Raw genomic sequence first — 20,104 nt, 5'->3', positions numbered from 1 at the left:
GTGCGGCTGCCAATCATTATTTTATACAATTATGTCATCCGGGCAGCGGCATAAGCAGAGTACAGTCAGAGGACTCTGTCCATAAGGTGCTGGAATGTAGCTGGGGTCCCTAACAAACCGAATGGATGTGTCACGAATTGGTGCAAACCAATAATAAAAATTAAATAATCCGCACAGAAACTGACCGAGCCATCGCTCTTCAGAACCAGCACCACTGGGCTGGCCTAGTCACTGTGGGATTCTTCGATTACTCCCATATTGAGCATGGCCTTTAATACTTCATTTACTTTTTTTTGTTTTTTTGTGCTTGGGTAGGGACAACTATGTACCACTACTCCTGGGTTTGTTTATATATAGTGTTCTATGAGGTTTGTTTTTGAGAACATGTCCGAGAATTGTCTTTGCAACTGGGCCATGTCTGTAACTTGCGACAGTGAGAGGTGGTCTCCGCAAGTGACTGGGGTCCCTCGATTGGCTTTTAAGTTCACCTCCGGTCCAAGCCCCTCCTTCTCCAGAACTACCATTGCCAAAGCCACAGGGACCACCTCCCTCCATGGTTTTGAGGTGGTAAATTTGACACGCCCCACCCCTATCAGTTCGTCTAACCTCATAATCTATTTCCCGATTGCTGTGTGACCTCAAAGGGCCCTTGCCACTTCGAGAGTAATTTAGAGCTCGATGTGGTCCTGTGATGCCCAAAGTGTGGAGCTTTGCTCTCAGTTCAAGAATGTACTGCATTTAGTTTTTGCTGTTTGAAGGTCCCTCCTCCCCATTTTCCTTCACAATGTCTAAGACCCCACAATAATTAAAATGGGGAGAACCCCTTGGAGGCTTGTAGGACCTCTGGAATTGTGAATAACAGGGGTTAAAGCCACTTATCTCAGTTCTGAGCATCTTCGTGAAAGAAATTACGAATCATGTTTTCACAGAAACTAGTCATGCAAGTCATGTTTCACAGAGCTATTGTATGTCTTCAAGTGGCTTTGAATAAAATGCACAAGTCAAATGATCTACTTTAATCATGTTTTAATGGTTCTTTTATGTCATTTTTGGAGCTTAACAGTAAAGAACATGACTAACACACAATATCGGATTTGGATCGGGCTTGTTGGACCGATACCCGATCCGTCTAAAAGATTCAGTATTGGAGCTGATACCGATCCAGGTATCGGATCGGTGCAACCCTAGTACTGTTTACATACCTTTTCATTGTTGATGTTTTAAATCCGCATCTGAACTGTTCCGCTCCATGCAGAGTTTAGTCTCACATGTCAAAACAAACACCACAAGGCATCAGTGAAGTGGCTTTTATTTCACCTCTAGAGGCTCTTATACACTCTCATACTGTATATCGACAGCAAACCCTTCCCAGTTGCTCCAGCACCAGACGGAACAGGGAGTAACTATCAGTGCGAATTTCTGCTGATAACCGATAGTTCCAGAAATCTGATATTGTTGGAGATTATAACCGATAACGCAAAACCGATATATATCGGTCGACCTCTAGTTCTCATCTCCCGATCTCGCTCTCAATTCACAAGTCAGCGCTCGACCACACCCCCACCACCACATGGTGTAAAATGTACTTAATTGTCCTGAAAATGTCTCAATGCAAAAAAATATTAATTATCTTAATAGAAGGTTTAATTTTCTGTATGCAAAATATAAATAGTTTTAGGAACTATTTCTTTAAGAAAACAGCAATAGACATTATGTAGGAATGCACAGTTCTTCAGAGAAAAGAAGTCACTGCTGTTCACCTGATCTGACTGTGTTTTAGCCAATACAGCAACACTGAACCACTGACACAGAGGACGAGGGAATAAACCCTAGACACTGTTCAATAATGGAGTGGGAAAAAAATCCCAATCCTAATGGAGCTGTGGCACTAATCTATAGTGCTTTTGTTCTTTAAAGACAAGTTAAAATGAGAGTAATTTGCATTTCTTGACACCAGTGAGTAAATAAAAGTTTGAGACTTGAGACGTCCTGTCCTGGTAGTGAATTAAAGGAATAGTTCACCCAAATTTTTTTTATTCTGTCATTATTTACTCACCCTCAAACCTGTTCCAAACCTATATGACTTTCTATGGAAATCAAAAGGGAAACTTTGAAGAACATCATTTTGCCTTTGGCCAAGTTTGACAGCACCACTACCCATTCACTCTCATCATACGAAAAAAAAAAAGTTGCCAGGATATTCTTCAAAAACTCACCTATTTCTTTTTCATGGAAAGTAAGCAATATGGGTAACATAAGGGAGAGCAACTGATGATGGAATGTACATTTTTTGGTTGAACTATCACTTTAAAGTTTTAGATGAATCAACTGCTTATGCAAAGAATCTAGAAAGAACTATTTTTATCCTTGCATGAAAATTCACACCACAGCTCAAGACGGAAATACAGTAAGCAATACCATTATTATCTTAACAGCATCTAACTGTCAGTAAGCAGAGCAGTTCCGCAGAGTGTGTGGCTTCTGTTGCCAAGCAGCATTAAAAACAGGATGGTGGAGGTCATGTGACATGCTGACTCTATTACTCATCTCATGACCACAACACAAGACCTCTGACCTTTCATTTACTGAGTGCATGTGTTATAAGGGCACTTCTAAAGCAAGTCCATTTTGTAGCAGATATCTTGGATCAAAAGGATTTTTCACCTTCTCTCTGGCCCTGTTACATTAAACAAGCTGTACTTTAAATACTTAAATATGTAAATTACCCCTGTAATGACTGACTGCCATCTTTGCATGTGAAAATGAATATCAATCAATGCCCCACCCAAGTTGCTTAATACTGAATAGAGCGCAACAAAACTCACCCACTTTTTCAGCCATCTTGATTTCCGGAATTATTTTTCCCATTCATTATTTCCATAGGGGTTTCATAAAACCTTCATAAAAGAGGTCTAAGCCATGGACCAAACCAGACCACCTCCGACGTGAATTACAATATTACAAACTTTGATTTGATAAAAAAAAATATTTTAAAATCGGACCAAAAACAAAGGTACCAGACTTAACGAATTAACTACAATCACATGAAGCATTGCGAATGATGTGGTCGAATTAAAAACTATGTAAAAATATAAAACAATTTTAAAAAGTTGTTGATAATAATTATAGAAATACTATATTGCAAAATATTCTGATATGTACAAATATTGCAGTCATTTGAGAATGTAGGGAAACTGACTCGATTATGTCATTTTCATTACGCGATTCAATAGCAACAACACTGATGGAGGACAACAGGATTGGAGCTACACATTTGTTAGGACTTTTTATACAAAATGTGTCTTCAGGTTACAATCTTTAAACTGGGTTAATGAGCCATGCGTGCGGTACTATACGTCCCTCAAGCCGCAGTGAGAGGAGAGAAAAGGGCGCACTATTTTAATCATGCATCACATGCTGAACTCAATACTGCATTGAACTAAACACCCATTGACTGAAAAAAAGATGTCTTGATGCAAATTAACCACGCAGTAACAGGCACACAACACTTTCCTCATGTAAATTAGATGTCATGATGTTTACGTTTATATTTTAATCACCCATTCTCAATAAACATATTATTATTTATGTCTGTGATTCCAAGAACAAATTCAATTTAGTAATCCAGAAATCACTTTGTTTTCTGTATAGTAAAACAGTAGTCACAGTACAGATGCAATGAAAACTTGAAGCGTATCTCTGTTGAAGTCATGCAGACGCTCTGCTCACCCTTCGCACACATAATATGTGAAACAGGTGATAATCTATGGACACTTTGGCTGTTTCTCAATGCAATGAAATTTTAAATGATGCCCAACAAAACAAAAATGCTGATGGGTATATGGACTCTCACAAGCTGTCAGACTTCCACGAGCTTACAGTGGGAAGCTTTTGAGGGAAAACTCAACGATAATGTCCTTCGTCTGCACAGTAGTACCAGGTTCTTGCCCACAAGTCAACATCCGATGCATTCTCAATATTCGGCATGATGAAGAACACATCAGGGTAATATTATGTATTCTTGGTACTTGCATTCTTGAGTATTGGAATTGAACTCGAATAATGATGATGTGGAACGAGTTCATGAGAACTTAACATCACAAAAGAACAGACATTGAGAAACAGCCTTATGTCATTTCTGTTAAAGGAATTTGAAAGTTAGCGCAGTCCTCCAAATAGCAGCTTCATGTTTGTTTACTCATGGTGTCTGTCGAATATTCACATTTCTCATTGCTTTGTGCATCATGTGTCCCATGTGCTTTGTGCGACGTGTTGGACTAATCACAGGTTGCAGCAACTCCCACAGTCCCTCCTCTCCCAAAAAGTACCTACCCCAGAGTAGGAGCTAAAAACGTCTCTTGGCTAAGTTGAACTAGTTACCTGCATTGAGAAACAGCCTATTGTTAAAAATAAATTGGCCTATAGAGAAAATGAAAGGGATTCTTTACATCTGTGAACAGACTGTTGCACTTTATTGGTGTTGATATGTAAACATGGGTGACATGGGATATTAAAAATGCAACATTTCCAACAGAATTACAGACAGACATACAGTACCTCCCCTGAAGGATTATTAAATAGTGCAAAAAGTTTTGGTAAATACAAAAATTTTCAGACACAAACAGATGCACTATTTAGTCGTCTTTCAAAATCGAGGGGCAAAAGATGAGGCCACAAAACACGCAGAACAACATTCCTTAGGGATCTCATGTTTCTGAGCAGTTAATATGACATGAGCAGTTAATATGACACTCTAACACACAATAAGAGGAATAGCAGAGTCATTACCTTTACACACACCGCACTCCTGCAGGTGCCAAATCTCACCTTCACTGGTGAAACAGATGGTGGGTAGGACTGTGGCATGATTGTGTTGGGCTGACACATCTGCTGACATTTGAGTGTAAATCAGCACTTGACCTTAGGCCGGGTGTGCATAAAGAACGCTCTTTTCCAAGTAGGGACGTGTACGAGTAATATACAAGTTGAGCACTTGTTCTGTAATCTTAGCAGAGTCATTCCTACAATTTGGATTTATTTATGTCCCCTGTACAAGTTGTGGTATTTATTAAGTTTAATTTTATCCGATTGCAATTTTAATAGGCTCGGTAAAAGTAATAAAGACTATTAATGATGTTACACACTGCTGTGGGCCTAAAAGTCAAATTTTATATAATTGAAATAATTTACAACTATTGCACAAGTGTCATTTCCTTATGTCCCTAGAGCGGCATGTCAAACATTTTTAGTCTATTTTGACAAGATGGCGCCGCAAATGGCTGCCTTGGTTTGGAGCTCTTCAGTTATTTTATTTGTTTTTGTTTGTTTGTCCGGTGTTTAGTAATCTATTTCCAGTCAGTTTTACCAGGAACAAATTGCTGAACATTCGGCAGCATATACCAGACAACATTTTCCCAGTATTCGGATGTTCAGACGTTTTGCTGGACATTTTAGTTGGAATTGCAGCTGTGTTGTTCTATGAGATGCAGGCGAGGGAGATGAGCCGGTGCGCTGGTGAAGCTCCATCGGCGTGGGAATGGAACAATGCTGCAGAGCATTCATCTAGTGAATCTCCGCTCTCTTCTTAACAAAATGGACAAACTACATCTCACATGTATAAACAAGGACTTTTCAAACGCTGCTGCCTTGTGCTTCACAGAAACCTGGCTGATTGAAGCCATTCCGGACAGCCCGTTACATCTGCCAGGCTTACAGCTGTTCAGAGCGTATTGCATTGCGGAATTAACAGGGAAAACGAGAGGCAGTGGAACATGCTTTTACATCAATGAAAGTTGGTGCACAGATGTAACAACGTTAAAGAGGATGTGCTGTCCTAATTTGGAAGTGCTCTTTATAAACTGTAAGCCGTTTTACTCGCTGTGGGAGTTTTCCTCGTTTATTCCAGTGAGTATGTATATCGCGCCAAACGAGTGTGTGAACACAACTCTGCAACAGCAGGCTGATGAAATCACAGACACAGAACAACAATACCCAGACTCAGTTATTATTATTCTTGGGGATTTTAACAAAGCAAATCTCACAAGTGAACTGCCGAAATACAAACAGCACATTACATGCCCCACCAGAGACAGGAATATACTGGGTCATTACTACACAACAATAAAGTATGCATATCGCTCTGTCCCTAGAGCAGTTTTGGGACTCTCTGATTACTGTCTGTTTAATCTTCTTCCAACCTACAGTCAGAAATTAAAATCAACCAAGCCAGTAGTAAGGACTGTACAGAGATGGAACTACAAGCCTACTTCGATTGCACGGTGTGTTTTTGAGGCTGCAGCCACAGACCTGGACGGGCTCACATATAATGTTACATCATATATCAGTTTCTGTGAGGATATGTGCATTCCTACTAGGACTTATTCATCATTCAATAATGATAAACCATGGTTTACAGGAAAACTCAGACAGCTTCGTCATGCCAAAGAGGATGCTTACAGGGGTGGGGATAAAGTCTTGTACAATCAGGTCAGAAACACACTGAATAGGGAAATCAAGAGTGGCTAAAAGAAGCTACTCTGAGAATCTGAAAAACAAGTTTTAAGCTAATGACCCTGCATCAGTGTGGAGTGGCATGACACAACTCACAAATTGCAGGACTCCTACCCCCAACCCTGTGGTGGACCAACAACTGTCTGACGACCTGAATGTATTCTGCTGTAGATTTGAAAGGCCCAATCTCACACCCCACACCCACTCAAACACCTCCTTCAACCCCCCTCCTCCCTCCTGCTACTTAACCTACATTTAAGATCTGTGAAGATGATGTGTGCCGGGTTTTTCGGAAACAAAAGACAAGGAAGGCTTCAGAGTCTCACAAGCGTGTCTTCGATCCTGTGCTAACCAACTGGCCCCATCTTCACACAGATCTTCTATAGATCACTGGAGCAGTGTGAAGTCCCATGCTACTTCAAATGCTCAATCATTAACCCTGTCCCAAATAAAAAATCACAGGACTTAATGACCTGTTGCCCTGACGTCTGTGGTCATGAAATCATTTCAGATACTGGTGTTGGCCTACCTGAAGAATATCACTGGACTGGACATTAGACTTGTTCCACATCCTCCCTGATCTTGCATAAGGTCTGTGCAAGTAGGCTTACCAGGGAGAATGCATATTTGCAAAGCCCCCGGGGCCATCTGTGTGCCAGCGTGTCTGTTCCAAGGGGAGATCCTGTCAGGGCATACCAGAGCGGGCAAGTGGAAGGATTCTCGGGCTTTGCTGAACCGACTCCAAATCAGCTAGACCACCTGGGGGTGGAGTCTCCACTCTCCCCTTTGCATCACCTTCCGTGATAATGCATCTGCTATGACACTGAGGTTGCCAGGGATATGAGTGGCCTGCAATGTCCTGAGTCGCCGCTGACTCCAGAGGAGGAGATGTCGGGCAAGATGCGACATGCAACGAAAGTGTAAACTGCCTTGGCGGTTCATATACATTATTGTCGCCATGTTGTCCTTCCGGACCAATGCGTGCTTGCCCTGGATCAATGGAAATAGCCTCCGTAGGGCAAGTTGTACTGACAGCAACTCCAGGCAGTCGATGTGCCAACACATGCATGGTCTTGTCCAGGAACCGGCGGCTGCATGCCCATTGCACCATGACACACCTGGACACTTGCTGTAGCCTGCGGAAATGCAAGGTCTGTCCAAGGGCTGAAAAGGCAGCGGTAGGCCGGCGTGCTAGCCATGCGATGTATGCCGCAGCGCCATGTGTACCTTGGGACTCAAGTCTGAATCCAGTGCTGCAGCGGTCTCATATGCATCAACCCGAGCGGCGTGACCACCGCTGAGAATGCCACATGCCACAGGAGCCTATTAAAGTATTTCAGTGGGACTGGCATTCTCCACCTGGATAAGTTCAGGCAGTTCAGCACTAACTGCGCATGCTCGCTGTGAGGTGTGCTAACATTGAGACTGAGTCTAACTCCATGCCGAGAAAAGAGATGCTCTGAACCGGGGAGAGCTTGCTCTTTTCTCAGTTGACCTGAAGCCCTAAACGGCTGAGGTGCATGAGTACCAGATTCCTGTGTGCACACAGTAAGTCTCGAGAGTACGCTATAATCAGCCAGTCATCGAGATAATTGAGTATGCAAACACCCACTTCCCCTAACGGGGCAAGGGCTGCCTCTGCAACCTTCGTGAAGACACGATGGGACAGGGACAGGCCTAAGGGGAGGACCTTGTATTGATACGCAACTGTAGGAAGGGTCTGTGTCGAGGTAAAATTGAGACGTGACAGTACGCATCCTTCAGGTCTACCGTGAAACAATCTTGAGGCTGGAAGCACGTCAAAATGTGCTTCTGTGTCAGCATCTTTAACGGGAGCCTGAGAAAGGCATGGATCAGAACTCGGAGGTCCAGGATTGGCCGGAACCCACGGCCCTTCTTCGAAACAATGAAGAAAGGGCTGTAAAACCCGATCTTTGCACGTAGGATGCCGGCATTCTCGTCCTTCACTGATGTGAAGTTAACCCTGTGGAACCGGGGTAGTTGCCTGGCGAATTTAATCGCATAGCCGAGTTGGATGGTTCTGGCCAACCAGCACGACAGGTTGGAAAGCAATAGCCACGCATCCAAACTCCGGGCAAGGGGCACTAACGGAAGGATCACATCCAACGTACCTGGGGGTGGGGCCTTGCTGCGGGGGAGAGCAGGGAATGCCGCGTCGGGGAGCAATGCTCCAACCAGAGGCGGCCGCGCTGAGGGATCCCTCAAAGCACTTACATTGCTCTCCATGCCGGTGTAAGGCGGGCCGGCGACTGAGGAGGGCCTCTTGGGCCATCCTGGAGTCTCGTCACCACAGGCTGGCCGGGGGTGTGGTTTATTTGGTGCAACAAGACACGTGAAGGCATGGAGCAATGTTTGCGAGACCCTGGATGCGGCATAAACACACCCATCCATGGGTGGTTGTGATGGGTTAAGAGGACTGTTACCCTCCTCCCCCATTGCTGACCGGTCCTATGGTGGGTACCCAGAGCCAGGTAAGTGCTTCGATGTCCCTAGACTCAAAACGCCCACGATTTTGGAGTTCGAGCCCCCTCAACGTTGTGCCTCTGGCTCCACCCTGCCACGATGCCCCACCCTCCGGTATGTCCGACGTGATTGTTCCCTTGGTCTCCTTTGCTCAGAGCTTGCACTCCTGCTGAGGTAATGGCGACCGTAGGCACTGGTGGTGTGACCCGAGGAGAGAGGAAACGTCTCTTTTTTCACAATGTGGGAACCGCAGCCCATGCGGGGTGCGGCAAACATAAAGGAAAGGGGAACATAAGATTCTCCTCCCGGCCCTCCACCGGGGGATGAAGTGGTCTGCTCACCAGCTCCAGAGTTCCGGCAATCATCTCCATCCTCTGGTCTCCCATCTCAGGGGCGCTTAAGAGACCTATTGGGGTCTTAGCGGCAGGTCGAGAGGCTGGGGACGTCACTCTCCTGTGGGGGGCACTACGCCGGGGCCGAGAGCTTGGTTCAGGCTGGGACAGAGCCGCTTGGACTTGTGTCGCCATAAGGGGATGCCCTCTGCGAACAGATGGGGTGCACATTCTTGAACCACGCAGGGGCTGGATGACCTCGGTCTGTTGCTTCAAAGCTGAGAACTGCTGGGCGAAGTCCTCGATGGTGTTGCCAAAAATGAAACGTGCCTTGTCCGTGTCCCTCATCTCAACCAGATTCAGCCACAGGTGACCTTGGTCGAACGGAGGGCGTGGTCATTCACCGAGCGCAGTTCTTGTAGCACATCAGGATCAGAACAATCCTCATGCAGCTCTTTTAGTGCCTTGGCCTGATGGATCTGTAAGAGGGCCATGGCATGCAGGGCGGAGGCGGCCTGACCGGAAGCACTGTAGTCTTTGGTCGCCAGAGACGACGTAGTTCTACAGGCTCAGGAAGGAAGTGCCAGATGACTCCTCCAGTTGGCGGCGCTCAGCAGGCACAGGTGTACCGCGATTGCCTTATCCACCCGGGGTATCGTGACATAACCCTCGGCCGCTCCGCCATCGAGGGTAGCAAAAGCGGATGAGTTGAATGATCGGGTTTGGGCAGTGCAAGGTGCCTTCCACGACCTTGTCAGCTCATCATACACCTCCGGGAAGAAGGGGACTGGAGGGGGACATGGCCACGAGTGGCGGGTTCCACACTAGCCCGACACTCGCGACAGCCTGGGCCAGCATGGCGGTCAGCTCCGTGTCGGCCTCAAACTGGGACACCCGAAGGCAACAGCTCGGTCGAGTCCTCGGCGTCTTGGAGTCCCAAGGCACTCTCCGATGCAGCGATCGACATCTCATCCAACCCACGAGCTCCGAAACAGACATTAGGCTGGCAATGAGGTGAGCTACCTGTCTCATCCCAGAACTGGATGGGAGCAAACGAGCGTACCGGGGAATGAGCGGTCTGTGGGGGATTACCCGGCGGAACCGAACCTATAGAAGCCCCCGAATTGCCTTCAGAGTCAACCAGGGCGGCCTCATACATGTAGGTAGAAGAACCAGCGGAGGAGACATCTGAAGTGGATTTGCCGCAACGTTGCCATGGTCATGTTCTCGCAGTGAGGACATGAACCATCCACAAATGCTACCTCAACGTGATTATGGCCCAGACACGCAAGGTTGTGATAGTGGCTGTCAGAGGCGGAGAGGTAATGACTGCTCCCAGGAACAACACAGAGGCAGAAACACATCTTTAAAAAGACGTTCACGTCAATGTGTTTGCTCTAATAGAGGTAATATACACTTTAGAGGAGAAATACGCTCTTAGCACTGTCAAAGCACCCAGGGACGTTGCTCTGCAGTAAGCATGCAGAAGGAATGCATTGGATTCAGCTCGATGATACACAACCACTCGGCTCCGAAGAATAAATCTGAATGAATCCTGCATTCCAGCTCCCATTTATACCAGTATGTCTGGGGAATGGCATGCAAATCCCACTTGCCAATTTTCATTGGCCTTTTCTCAAAGATTTGACGATGTTTTGGGGCTCCCAAGAGCGAACCCTAGTGTCACTACATCGACACAACATCTAGTGAATGATAGAAGGGGAACTACCTCTATAATATGATTTTTTAAGCCATTTAGCATGAAAGCTATGACTTAAAAGATCTTTAACATGCCCCTTTATGATGAAACATAAAAATCCTTATAGACGTATGCTCTAAAACAAATTACAAAAAATTATCCAATCCAAAATGTCATAGACAATGCATGAATAACTCAGCTGGTAAAATGCTGCTCAAACTTTACAAATGTATTTAGTTTTGCCTGTGGTACAATGACAGTATACCACCCACACACATTGGAAAAAATGAGTGGGAACTCATTGAGTGGGAATAGTGAAGACAAGCCTCAGTATTACTCTGCCCTACAAAGCCAAAACACAGTAACTATGTCAAAACAGAAACTGATAAAAAAAAAATTATAATAATAATAGATTGATTTGCCAAATGTGGATCAATCTGTTTTCTGGACAGATCATACTCTAAACGACACAACAGCCGAAAATAGGGACCAGAATATCACAGAGACTTGGAGGTGGGCTCTTTTGACCTGGACTAGCAAGCAACCACATAGCAACCGAGAACACCCTAGTAACTGTATAGCCTACCACCCACAACACCTTAGCTTCGTGTTGGCGACTTCTGCAATGACAAGCACCAATCAATTTTTTTCAAGAAAATGTAAACCCATGTAGTTTTTTAGTCATGCATCTAATCGGATGAAAATAGCTTTGTAAAGACAATGTGAAGCACAACAAGAAATGTATCAGAAAAGTATCTCTCTAACTTCAGTCTCTCCAGAACATGTTTATTCAACAGCAAGCCATGAGAACATTTGACACATTTCATATAGCCTCTGCATTTACACAAACACTTTTAACTTTACTTATTTTGTGTAGGTTGTTCGTAAATTTTTTCAACATTGGTTTGACCACACACTGTGTTGGCCAGCTCATTCTGAAACCATTATTACAATGATGCGTAGGTTGAAAATTTCAGATAAGAAGTCGTTTTGACATAAACTCTGTTCCAAAACATAGTGAACAGTCTACCCTAGAATTTTAAGGTATCATAGGCCCTGTTTCCACCGGGTATTAAGATATGTCATGGCATTCCTAAGTGGACAGTGCTAAATACAGGTGTAAATCTTTTATTTCTTAAAAAATCTTAAAACTTGCTCGAAATGTCACTATTCTAATTAGATTCAAATTCAAGTATAATTGGGGAAACAATTTGATGTAGTGATTGAAGTTTGTTGCCATGATATCAAAGAACCTCCCCTCGAAATCCAAACACAGGTGGTCACAAGAGACAGGTGTAAACAGCGATAAGTCACAGTGCCATTGGCGCACTCCTGACACTACAGTTTATGACTGTTTCTTGGACTTTTAATTCTGTTTTGTATTTCCAGAAACTAAGGATGGATATTTTCTAGTAATTTTGTAGACGAGTACTCATACCCACAAAACACTAGTAATTGCTTAAATGTAAATTAAAATGCAAGCTTTTAAATGGAAGCTGATAAGCTTCCTAGTTTCTCATACCGCTTTGCATTTCCTTTCTACCAAAAAAAACAGATCCTTGTCTGTTGATGTGCATGACTCTAACAAGAATTGAATAGCAATAGAGTAGAATATAAATATTACAAGTACTGCCACACTTGGCTTTGCTTGAAAGCACACAAAGACGCCACCGTATTTTCTTCCCTAATCCAACACCTCGATGACACATATTCTCAGCGCCCATTAGCGGGGTCAGTTTTCCAGAGGGAAAGTACAGGATAATGTAGCATTGCCCACGGCAAGCAATTGTGCAAAGTAAAAAAAAAAAATTGATATTTGAGTAGTGTTTGTAATTATCAACTAGCTGGTGCAGGTAGCCCGTGCTCATCCCTACATGATTATTTTCACAGTGAACATCTAGTTATAATCGAGCTGAGGAGGTGTTAAATACAAATATAATTGCAGTCTTATTAATGTGTATATATGATGGATGAAGCCAAGCAAAAATTGCATTATCTAGATCTGTTTGTCCAACTTCACAGAAATCAATTTAAGTTGGACAAATGCGTTTAAAAAAATTATTGTTTTTGTCCGACTGAAATACTGAGAATGTAGTCCAAAATTCCTTCCACAGTGAACATGCAAAAATCTAGAAGAATGATGTTTACTGAAACTGCAGTAAATCATGCAAACACACCTGAACAGGGTCAGACTTTGAAGCCAGAAGGTAGATATAAACACAGCTAGTGAAAGTGCCTACCTGTGTGGACTTGTCTTTCATGCACAAGGGGTTGTGCAGGTGGGATTCGCGTGGCCACTGTCCTATCAGGTAGCGCCCGGTGATAGCACCCAGAGAGGAAGTCCGTCTGATAGCACCCGTGCTCTGCACCTGTTGTGACTTTGACCTTTCAACTGCCACATGAAAAAAACAGAAAGAGAAAGAGAGAAGAACAGGTGGGTTGTGAGCAGATGTGGTGGGGTGGTGGCAGCCCAAAAGTTATTTTTCAATCTGTTACCTGCAGCAGTTTATTGATGCACACATAGAGTAAATATACTAAACAATATATTACCAGTTTAGTTACACTGAAGGTTTGTTTTTGCAATTGCATAACTCAGTTGGTGCATGGTTGATTTTGCATCAATAAAGTCTTCTGTGGGATGGTAAATGATTGTGGAACATGGTAACTAGGCCTGTTTTTTTTTATTTTTTTTGCTGAGCTCAAAAAGGTCACCCACACCAAAGCATGCCAAGATGTTTTCAATAACCAAATAAAGACAGACTAAACACTGTTTATTTGGATCTAAAATGTAAATGACTAATAAACCTTGTTCCAAAACCTAGTGAGCTGCCTTTCTGTGTACTGTCTACATAGGCAGCTACCTTCTATAGCAGCCTCCAAACTGAAATTGAACCTCTTAAGTGACTAATTTGGAACCCTCTAAATAAAAAGACCCAAATAACCCAATCGCCTTTTTGATATAGACATTGCCTATCCATTTGAATTGAGAATGCACATTCGTATTAGCTGGAACAGCCAGAAAATTAATGATACAATGACAATGATGTTTTTCACTCGTGATCTTGACAAACCGTTTTGGAGATTTCGATTTTTCCCTCATTCAAGTAGATACGAGCTGTACTTGTGTCAATAAAAAATAGCATCCTGCAGGCTGCCCATTATGAACATGTCTTCCGAGTGACTTTACTTGTTTTTAAATGTCTTAAGCACTACACAAAACTGCAAAGTACACAAAAGGCTCAACTCTTCATTCTGCTAAGCTAATTTAGTGATCACTGGAAGGCAAATGCTGTTGACTAATAACTCTGCTAATCTGCTCTTATAATTATCTATTTAAATCTTGTTTAAATCATTACATTTCAGAGATTAGTACATGAGATACAAATCCACCCCTACAATCTTTAGAAAAATAAATAAAATGCCCTATCCTGTAATCACAAGCAATTGTGATTGGTCTATATGATCCATCGCTGCCAGTGCTGTGGAAAGTAACACCACATGACCATTCGCTTTGAAGTGTTTGCTTCTGGATGACAAACGGCTTGCCCTGAGAACTTTTAATAGTGGGGCTGAATGATTTGGACCAAAAATAAAAAGAATCTAATTGCAATTATTTTGAAACAATTTGCATAGTATGTGGTGTATATACTTTGATTTATTACGCTCTGACTGCAATAAAATCTAGTCGGAGGATATTAAAGATGTCTGATATTTTTGAGCTGACTAGCCACGGCTATGGAGGAACTCTTGTAGTTTATGATGCTCCATGACACAAATCTGAAGTCATACGGTGAGCGGCCAATGCAAATGGTATGCGCAGGTCCTCTAAATTCAAGAAACATAGATTTTGCAAACAAGCAAGTGGAGTTTAACTTTAAATGCTCCTCAACTCACGTTGCCATATCTAGAGGCCCTACTTCCCACCTAAGACGCACCCAATTGGGCTTTGCCCATTTAATTCGTGATTGGAACACAGAGCTGGGTTGCTGCAGAGTTGTATCAAATGTAAGACTTTTAAAGACCTTTTTCAAGACCTGAACAAATAAAATTAATAACATATCTCCATACCAAAATCAGATTTTATTTTATTTTGAAAAATGTGCCCTTCACTACTTCCAGCTGCTCATTCAAACAGATAAGGGAAATAAAATGTGCACTCCCACAATAATCTACATACAACGCATTACAATATAAACAATCAAAAGTAAACATTGTCATATTTTAACAACACTATACTGTCTCATCATCATCAACAGCTGATCATTAGTGATTGCTTGTCATACATTTCTGATATGTCCTAATGATTACAAACTGCATTGAACTGGAAACACTCACAAGCCCCTGCGTGCTTGGAGAAAATGATGCAGCGCATGTATTTATATAATAAATCGTATTCTTTTGAAGATTCATACTTACATTAGGTCATATCACGATTCCTGTCTTTCCGCCCCAAATTTAAGATCTCTTTAAATAATAATTAAGACTTTTGTTGGATCATTTAAGATATTTAAGACTTTTTATTACCTTAGATTTTGTAAAACTAAATTTTACTGACATTTTAAGACTTTTTAAATATCCACGGAAACCCTGACAGAGTAGCAGCAACAATAACAGCAGCCGTTCCCGTATCCATGATTGTTTACATCTGTAAGGCGTCTCCTAGAATGGGAGGGCGTGCGCTTCCACTTGAGTTTGTGATCGGATCAGATTTACTTGAAGGCTGCTAGTTCTCTATCTTGTTCTTGGTTGTGCTTAACTTGTATTCATGCAAACAAAAATTATCCATGATGCGCCTGATAAAAATACCTCTAGCAGATCCATCATCCAACAGTGGAAGACAGGAGAAACTTGGTCAAAGACATATGAACTTGTCTAATCAAATATAGTCAGAACATGACACTTTCCTACAGAAGAGATGACAATATTTACACCTCTCCACAGCATTGTGAATACATCATCAGAGCCATGCATCACCTTTATGGCTTTCAAAATCAAACTCAGGTATCTGTATTCACAAGGCAGCACCAGGCAAACTGCACTTGTGTTTTTATGAAAAGCAGAGCCTTGGGAAGCAAACAACCTGCCCTGGTGTTGAGTTCAACATGAATAAACTGGAGAGGCTCTGCTGAAATACCAGTATTTGTTGTGTTTTGGATGTTGGTCCCTGGGTTGCTAGTAGGGGTGCACCGATCGATCGGCCACCGATCGAAATTGGTCGATCTTCCTCTTAAATCCATGATTGGCAATTAGCCAATCGTGCATTGAATCAGGGCTGATCTTTTTTGCAGCACGCAGGGAATCACACATACACTACTACTCTAATGAATGAGCGCTTGCTCAGCCCTTTAAGCATGACAGAGTGGTCTTTGGAGGATGAGTTTTTGGAAATTCTAAGCATTCACAAATTGAAACTTTCAGACATGATGTAATTCACATCAATATACCTGTGACGAGGAGGAGGGCGTGGCCGGGCCTTGATGGAGCACGGCCGGTGCTGTGATCAGTGGGAGAGCGAGACAAGGGGCTGCTGGAGGCGCCGGTTGAAAGAAAGATAGACGCATGTGGCCGTGTTGTGTATGTTCTTATGTTTTGTGCAGCTGTGGCTCAGGTGGTAGAGCTGGTTGGCCACTAATCGCAGGGTTGGTGGTTCAATTCCCAGCCCACACGACTCCACATAAAGTGTCCTTGGGCAAGACACTGAATTAGCCTCAGATTTCCTGATCGGTGCAACATTAGTTGCTTGTGCTGAAGCAAGAGTGTAATTTTTTTTAATTCTCCTCCTAAGTCTGCTTATTAAGCAGAAACAACTATAAGTAAGTCACTTGTATGTGTTTTGTTTTCTGAAAAGTGTCAACACTGTGGTTCTGTGATATTATCTAAACAGGCGAAGAAGGCACAGGCGCAAGTGAAGCCAGACCAGACAGAGGTCACTACCAACAAACAACTTGCTGAGACAACAGTGAAAATTTGTGTGTCAAAGTTCACCAAACTCGAACTCCACATCAAATTCGTGTAGGGAGATGCCTTCGCCACCAGAAGTCCATCACCCGAAATTCCTGATTCTGTGGATTCCCGTATTTCACCCATGGAATTCGCCGTGCAAGGGTGAATGTGACTGAGCTTTTGGAGACGTAACTTCTTAGTAAAGATATCTGAGAACACTAGGCCTGTAATGATTAATAAATAATCGCCTTATCGTATTAATTATATTTTTGTGCGCTTCAAAATCTAATCACATTTTACAGTCCAAATAAGCTACTTTTAAGCAAATATCTATATGCCATGAACGCTGTTATTGCATTACGTGAACACTCCAAATGACAATTAAACTGTTATTCTCAATTATGTGACAATTAGTCACCAGCCAAATGTAAGTAGCAAGCACGCTACAGCACACTTAAACCCCCTCTAAATTAATCTGCATTAAACCACTTATGCAAAAATATATTAAAGCTGAAAACTCACTAGAAAGCCTTTCTAATGACTCGTTAACCATCCTGACCAATCCCTTTCAACCAGATTAGCATACAAAGTTTTGGTTGTCAACAACATGACTTTGTTGATCCACCAGAAAGACCAGCACCAAATTAGTTCTGGCCAGCAACTTCAAGGCTGGTGACTCATATCAAAAGAGCATTTTTGCTTTTTATCACTTTCTGTGCTTCTGTTTAACCCCACCCTTTATATCAAGAGTGTCTTTTGATATGGAAGAGAGGCTACATTTAAAGAAGGAGCCAGTGCAGTTGATTAACGGTGAGATTATGGCCTGTGCTGACTGTTTAGTTGGCAGCTACAGTGTTTTTTTTTCACAAATGTCTCACTTTGTCACAGGTTGCCAAAGGTTATTCACACCTCTCTGAATTATATTATCACTGCTGAGTTTTTGCATACTGTGAAGCCCAAATTAGACGAGAAAAGCAAGTAGAAAATGAAATCAACAGAGAAAGGATCAATGCAATATCCACCGTTTGGTGACGAGTAAATATCAGAGTAAGCATGCAAAACATAAGCAATACGTTCTTAGATATATGTGGTAAATAATTAGCTCTAAAGCTCCAAGTGGTAAGATTATGGCTTAAATGCAAACTCATGTACTAGAGATGGTATGGACACACAGAGAGTGTACTGTTTCCATGGTAATAAACAGGGTCATTCAGTGCAAAGCTAATGGATTGCAGTCCATTCTAGAAGACCATATTTAGAAGTGGCCCTTATCTCACTGTGTGCTTTTTAGGAAGTGCCTAACTAGAGACTGAGTCACTGGAGAATGCAGGTGAATTCCTTTCGAAATCCTATAACTACAAAAGAAAGTGAATAGAAGTTGTGTTTAGGTTTATGAAAAAAACAAAAACATCAATTGTTGTAAAGTGCATTGTTGTAAACATTAATGCACAAAAGCAGAGGTCACCCATTCAGAAATCATCTGGTAAAACTTAATAATAACTTTCCTTAATAATCCATTAACAAACATAATATAATTGTATTCAGATCAGTAGTTTGTGTACATTCAAAATAATTAGAAAAATATCAGAATCAAACCTTTTTTAACTATTTGAAAGTATTTTAGCTAATTATTACTTGACATTGAAGGGTCATGAAACCCTATAACACATTTTTGAGATGTTAACAGATATGCACAGGATGCACATTATGTAACTCATTTATTGTTAAGTGGAAAGTGGTTATTTTTTTGTTTTATTGAGACATTTCCTTTTTCCAGTTTCAAAACGAAAGTTAAAGTAACATCACAAATATTAGGTATATGCGTAAACTCAGAGTTATGATTGGTAGGACAGACCACATGAACATCACTAGATAATGAGTGTTTCTCCACATTATTCATGAGATGGAAAGCTGCCATACAATCAAAGTGCACCCTCATGCAAGAGCTCACATTGCACGTACTGCGGAGAATTAAAACTCAAGGACGTAACAGCTGTTCCACAAGTATGAGACTTCAACAGTCGGTTTTAACACTTTAACACCATGGCCAGATCGAAATTACTCCACAAAACGCACCGCAGTCCATAACCGGACCAGCACGAGCATTTTTTGGATGCATTTGTGCTAGTCGAACACCAGACACGGCAATTATGAGGAAGCGCTGATTCCATCGCTTATTTTCCATGTGTTGGATCATGGACATAATAAGATTGAAATAACCGATAACTGCACTGAAGCAAGCATGTTTGTTGGCCGATGCTGTTGCACTCCAAACATGAAGCAGCTGTGTATTCTAGATGTATTCGGGGAAGCTGTTCTCTTCAGACGTCGCCAATAGCTTCTTCACATTGTGCATCTGATCATAAACCGGATAGCACTATGGCTTGTTCAAAAACAGAAGATAATGATAAAACCGAAAACTCATGTCAACTCATACATCAAATTTCCAGAATTTAAGCCTACATGGTTTTCGGAGTTACATCATCATGACAAAGGAGTTTAAATACTGGATAACTTTACACATACAAGGTTAGAAAGTGATTTTATTCATGTTAAATTATGTCATGTCATGATAAGTTATGCTTAAGTATTGTGGCTATACTTGTAAAAAAACGTATATGTTTTGTGCATCTGACAAGTTTACTTTCATAAAATCTGAATCTGCATTACAGAATGAGATTTTTTTAATGCGGACTGTGACTGGCTGTTTACATGTCTCAGTTGCTTCACATGCAAGCCTCCAATTTTCGGTGCCCTCAAGAAATCAATCGGCTGAATGGGAAAATGCAATAATGAAAAAAGTCAGAATATCGGCCGATTTATAGGTCTCTGTGATATATCAGTCGACCTCTATGACAGATAGCAGATTAGGTAATATGCTATAATGTATCTATAATGCAGAGTGAGTGTATCAGACTTTGGCTCTGAAAACTGGACTCAGGCCAGAAACAGTTCATTGAAGAGATCTGTTAGACATCCAAAAATAACTTAATTGAGTACTCTGTTAACAGTGCCTTATGTATCAAGTTTAAATATTATGATGCTAAAAATACATGGCATCAGATTCAGTAGAAATGAGCAACTTGAACATTTGTTGAAACGACTATATAATATTATATTAATCCAACTTTTAGCA

General features: G+C 42.0%; 1 protein-coding gene across 1 annotated transcript in view; it reads right to left on the bottom strand.

Moving 5' to 3' along the window:
* Positions 1-20,104, bottom strand: part of LOC127619502 (glucocorticoid-induced transcript 1 protein-like) — a 55,837-nt gene that overhangs the window by 19,647 nt on the left and 16,086 nt on the right. The window contains exon 2 of the mRNA XM_052092340.1: positions 13,266-13,417. Within this exon, the coding sequence (XP_051948300.1) occupies positions 13,266-13,417 (152 nt within the window). The remainder of the gene's footprint in view (positions 1-13,265; positions 13,418-20,104) is intronic.

The sequence above is a fragment of the Xyrauchen texanus genome, chromosome 26 (assembly GCF_025860055.1).
Source record: "Xyrauchen texanus isolate HMW12.3.18 chromosome 26, RBS_HiC_50CHRs, whole genome shotgun sequence".
In the NCBI taxonomy this organism is placed as follows: domain Eukaryota; kingdom Metazoa; phylum Chordata; class Actinopteri; order Cypriniformes; family Catostomidae; genus Xyrauchen; species Xyrauchen texanus.
Note: the sequence above shows the minus strand (reverse complement) of the source record. Positions and strands in the feature narration are given on the sequence as shown.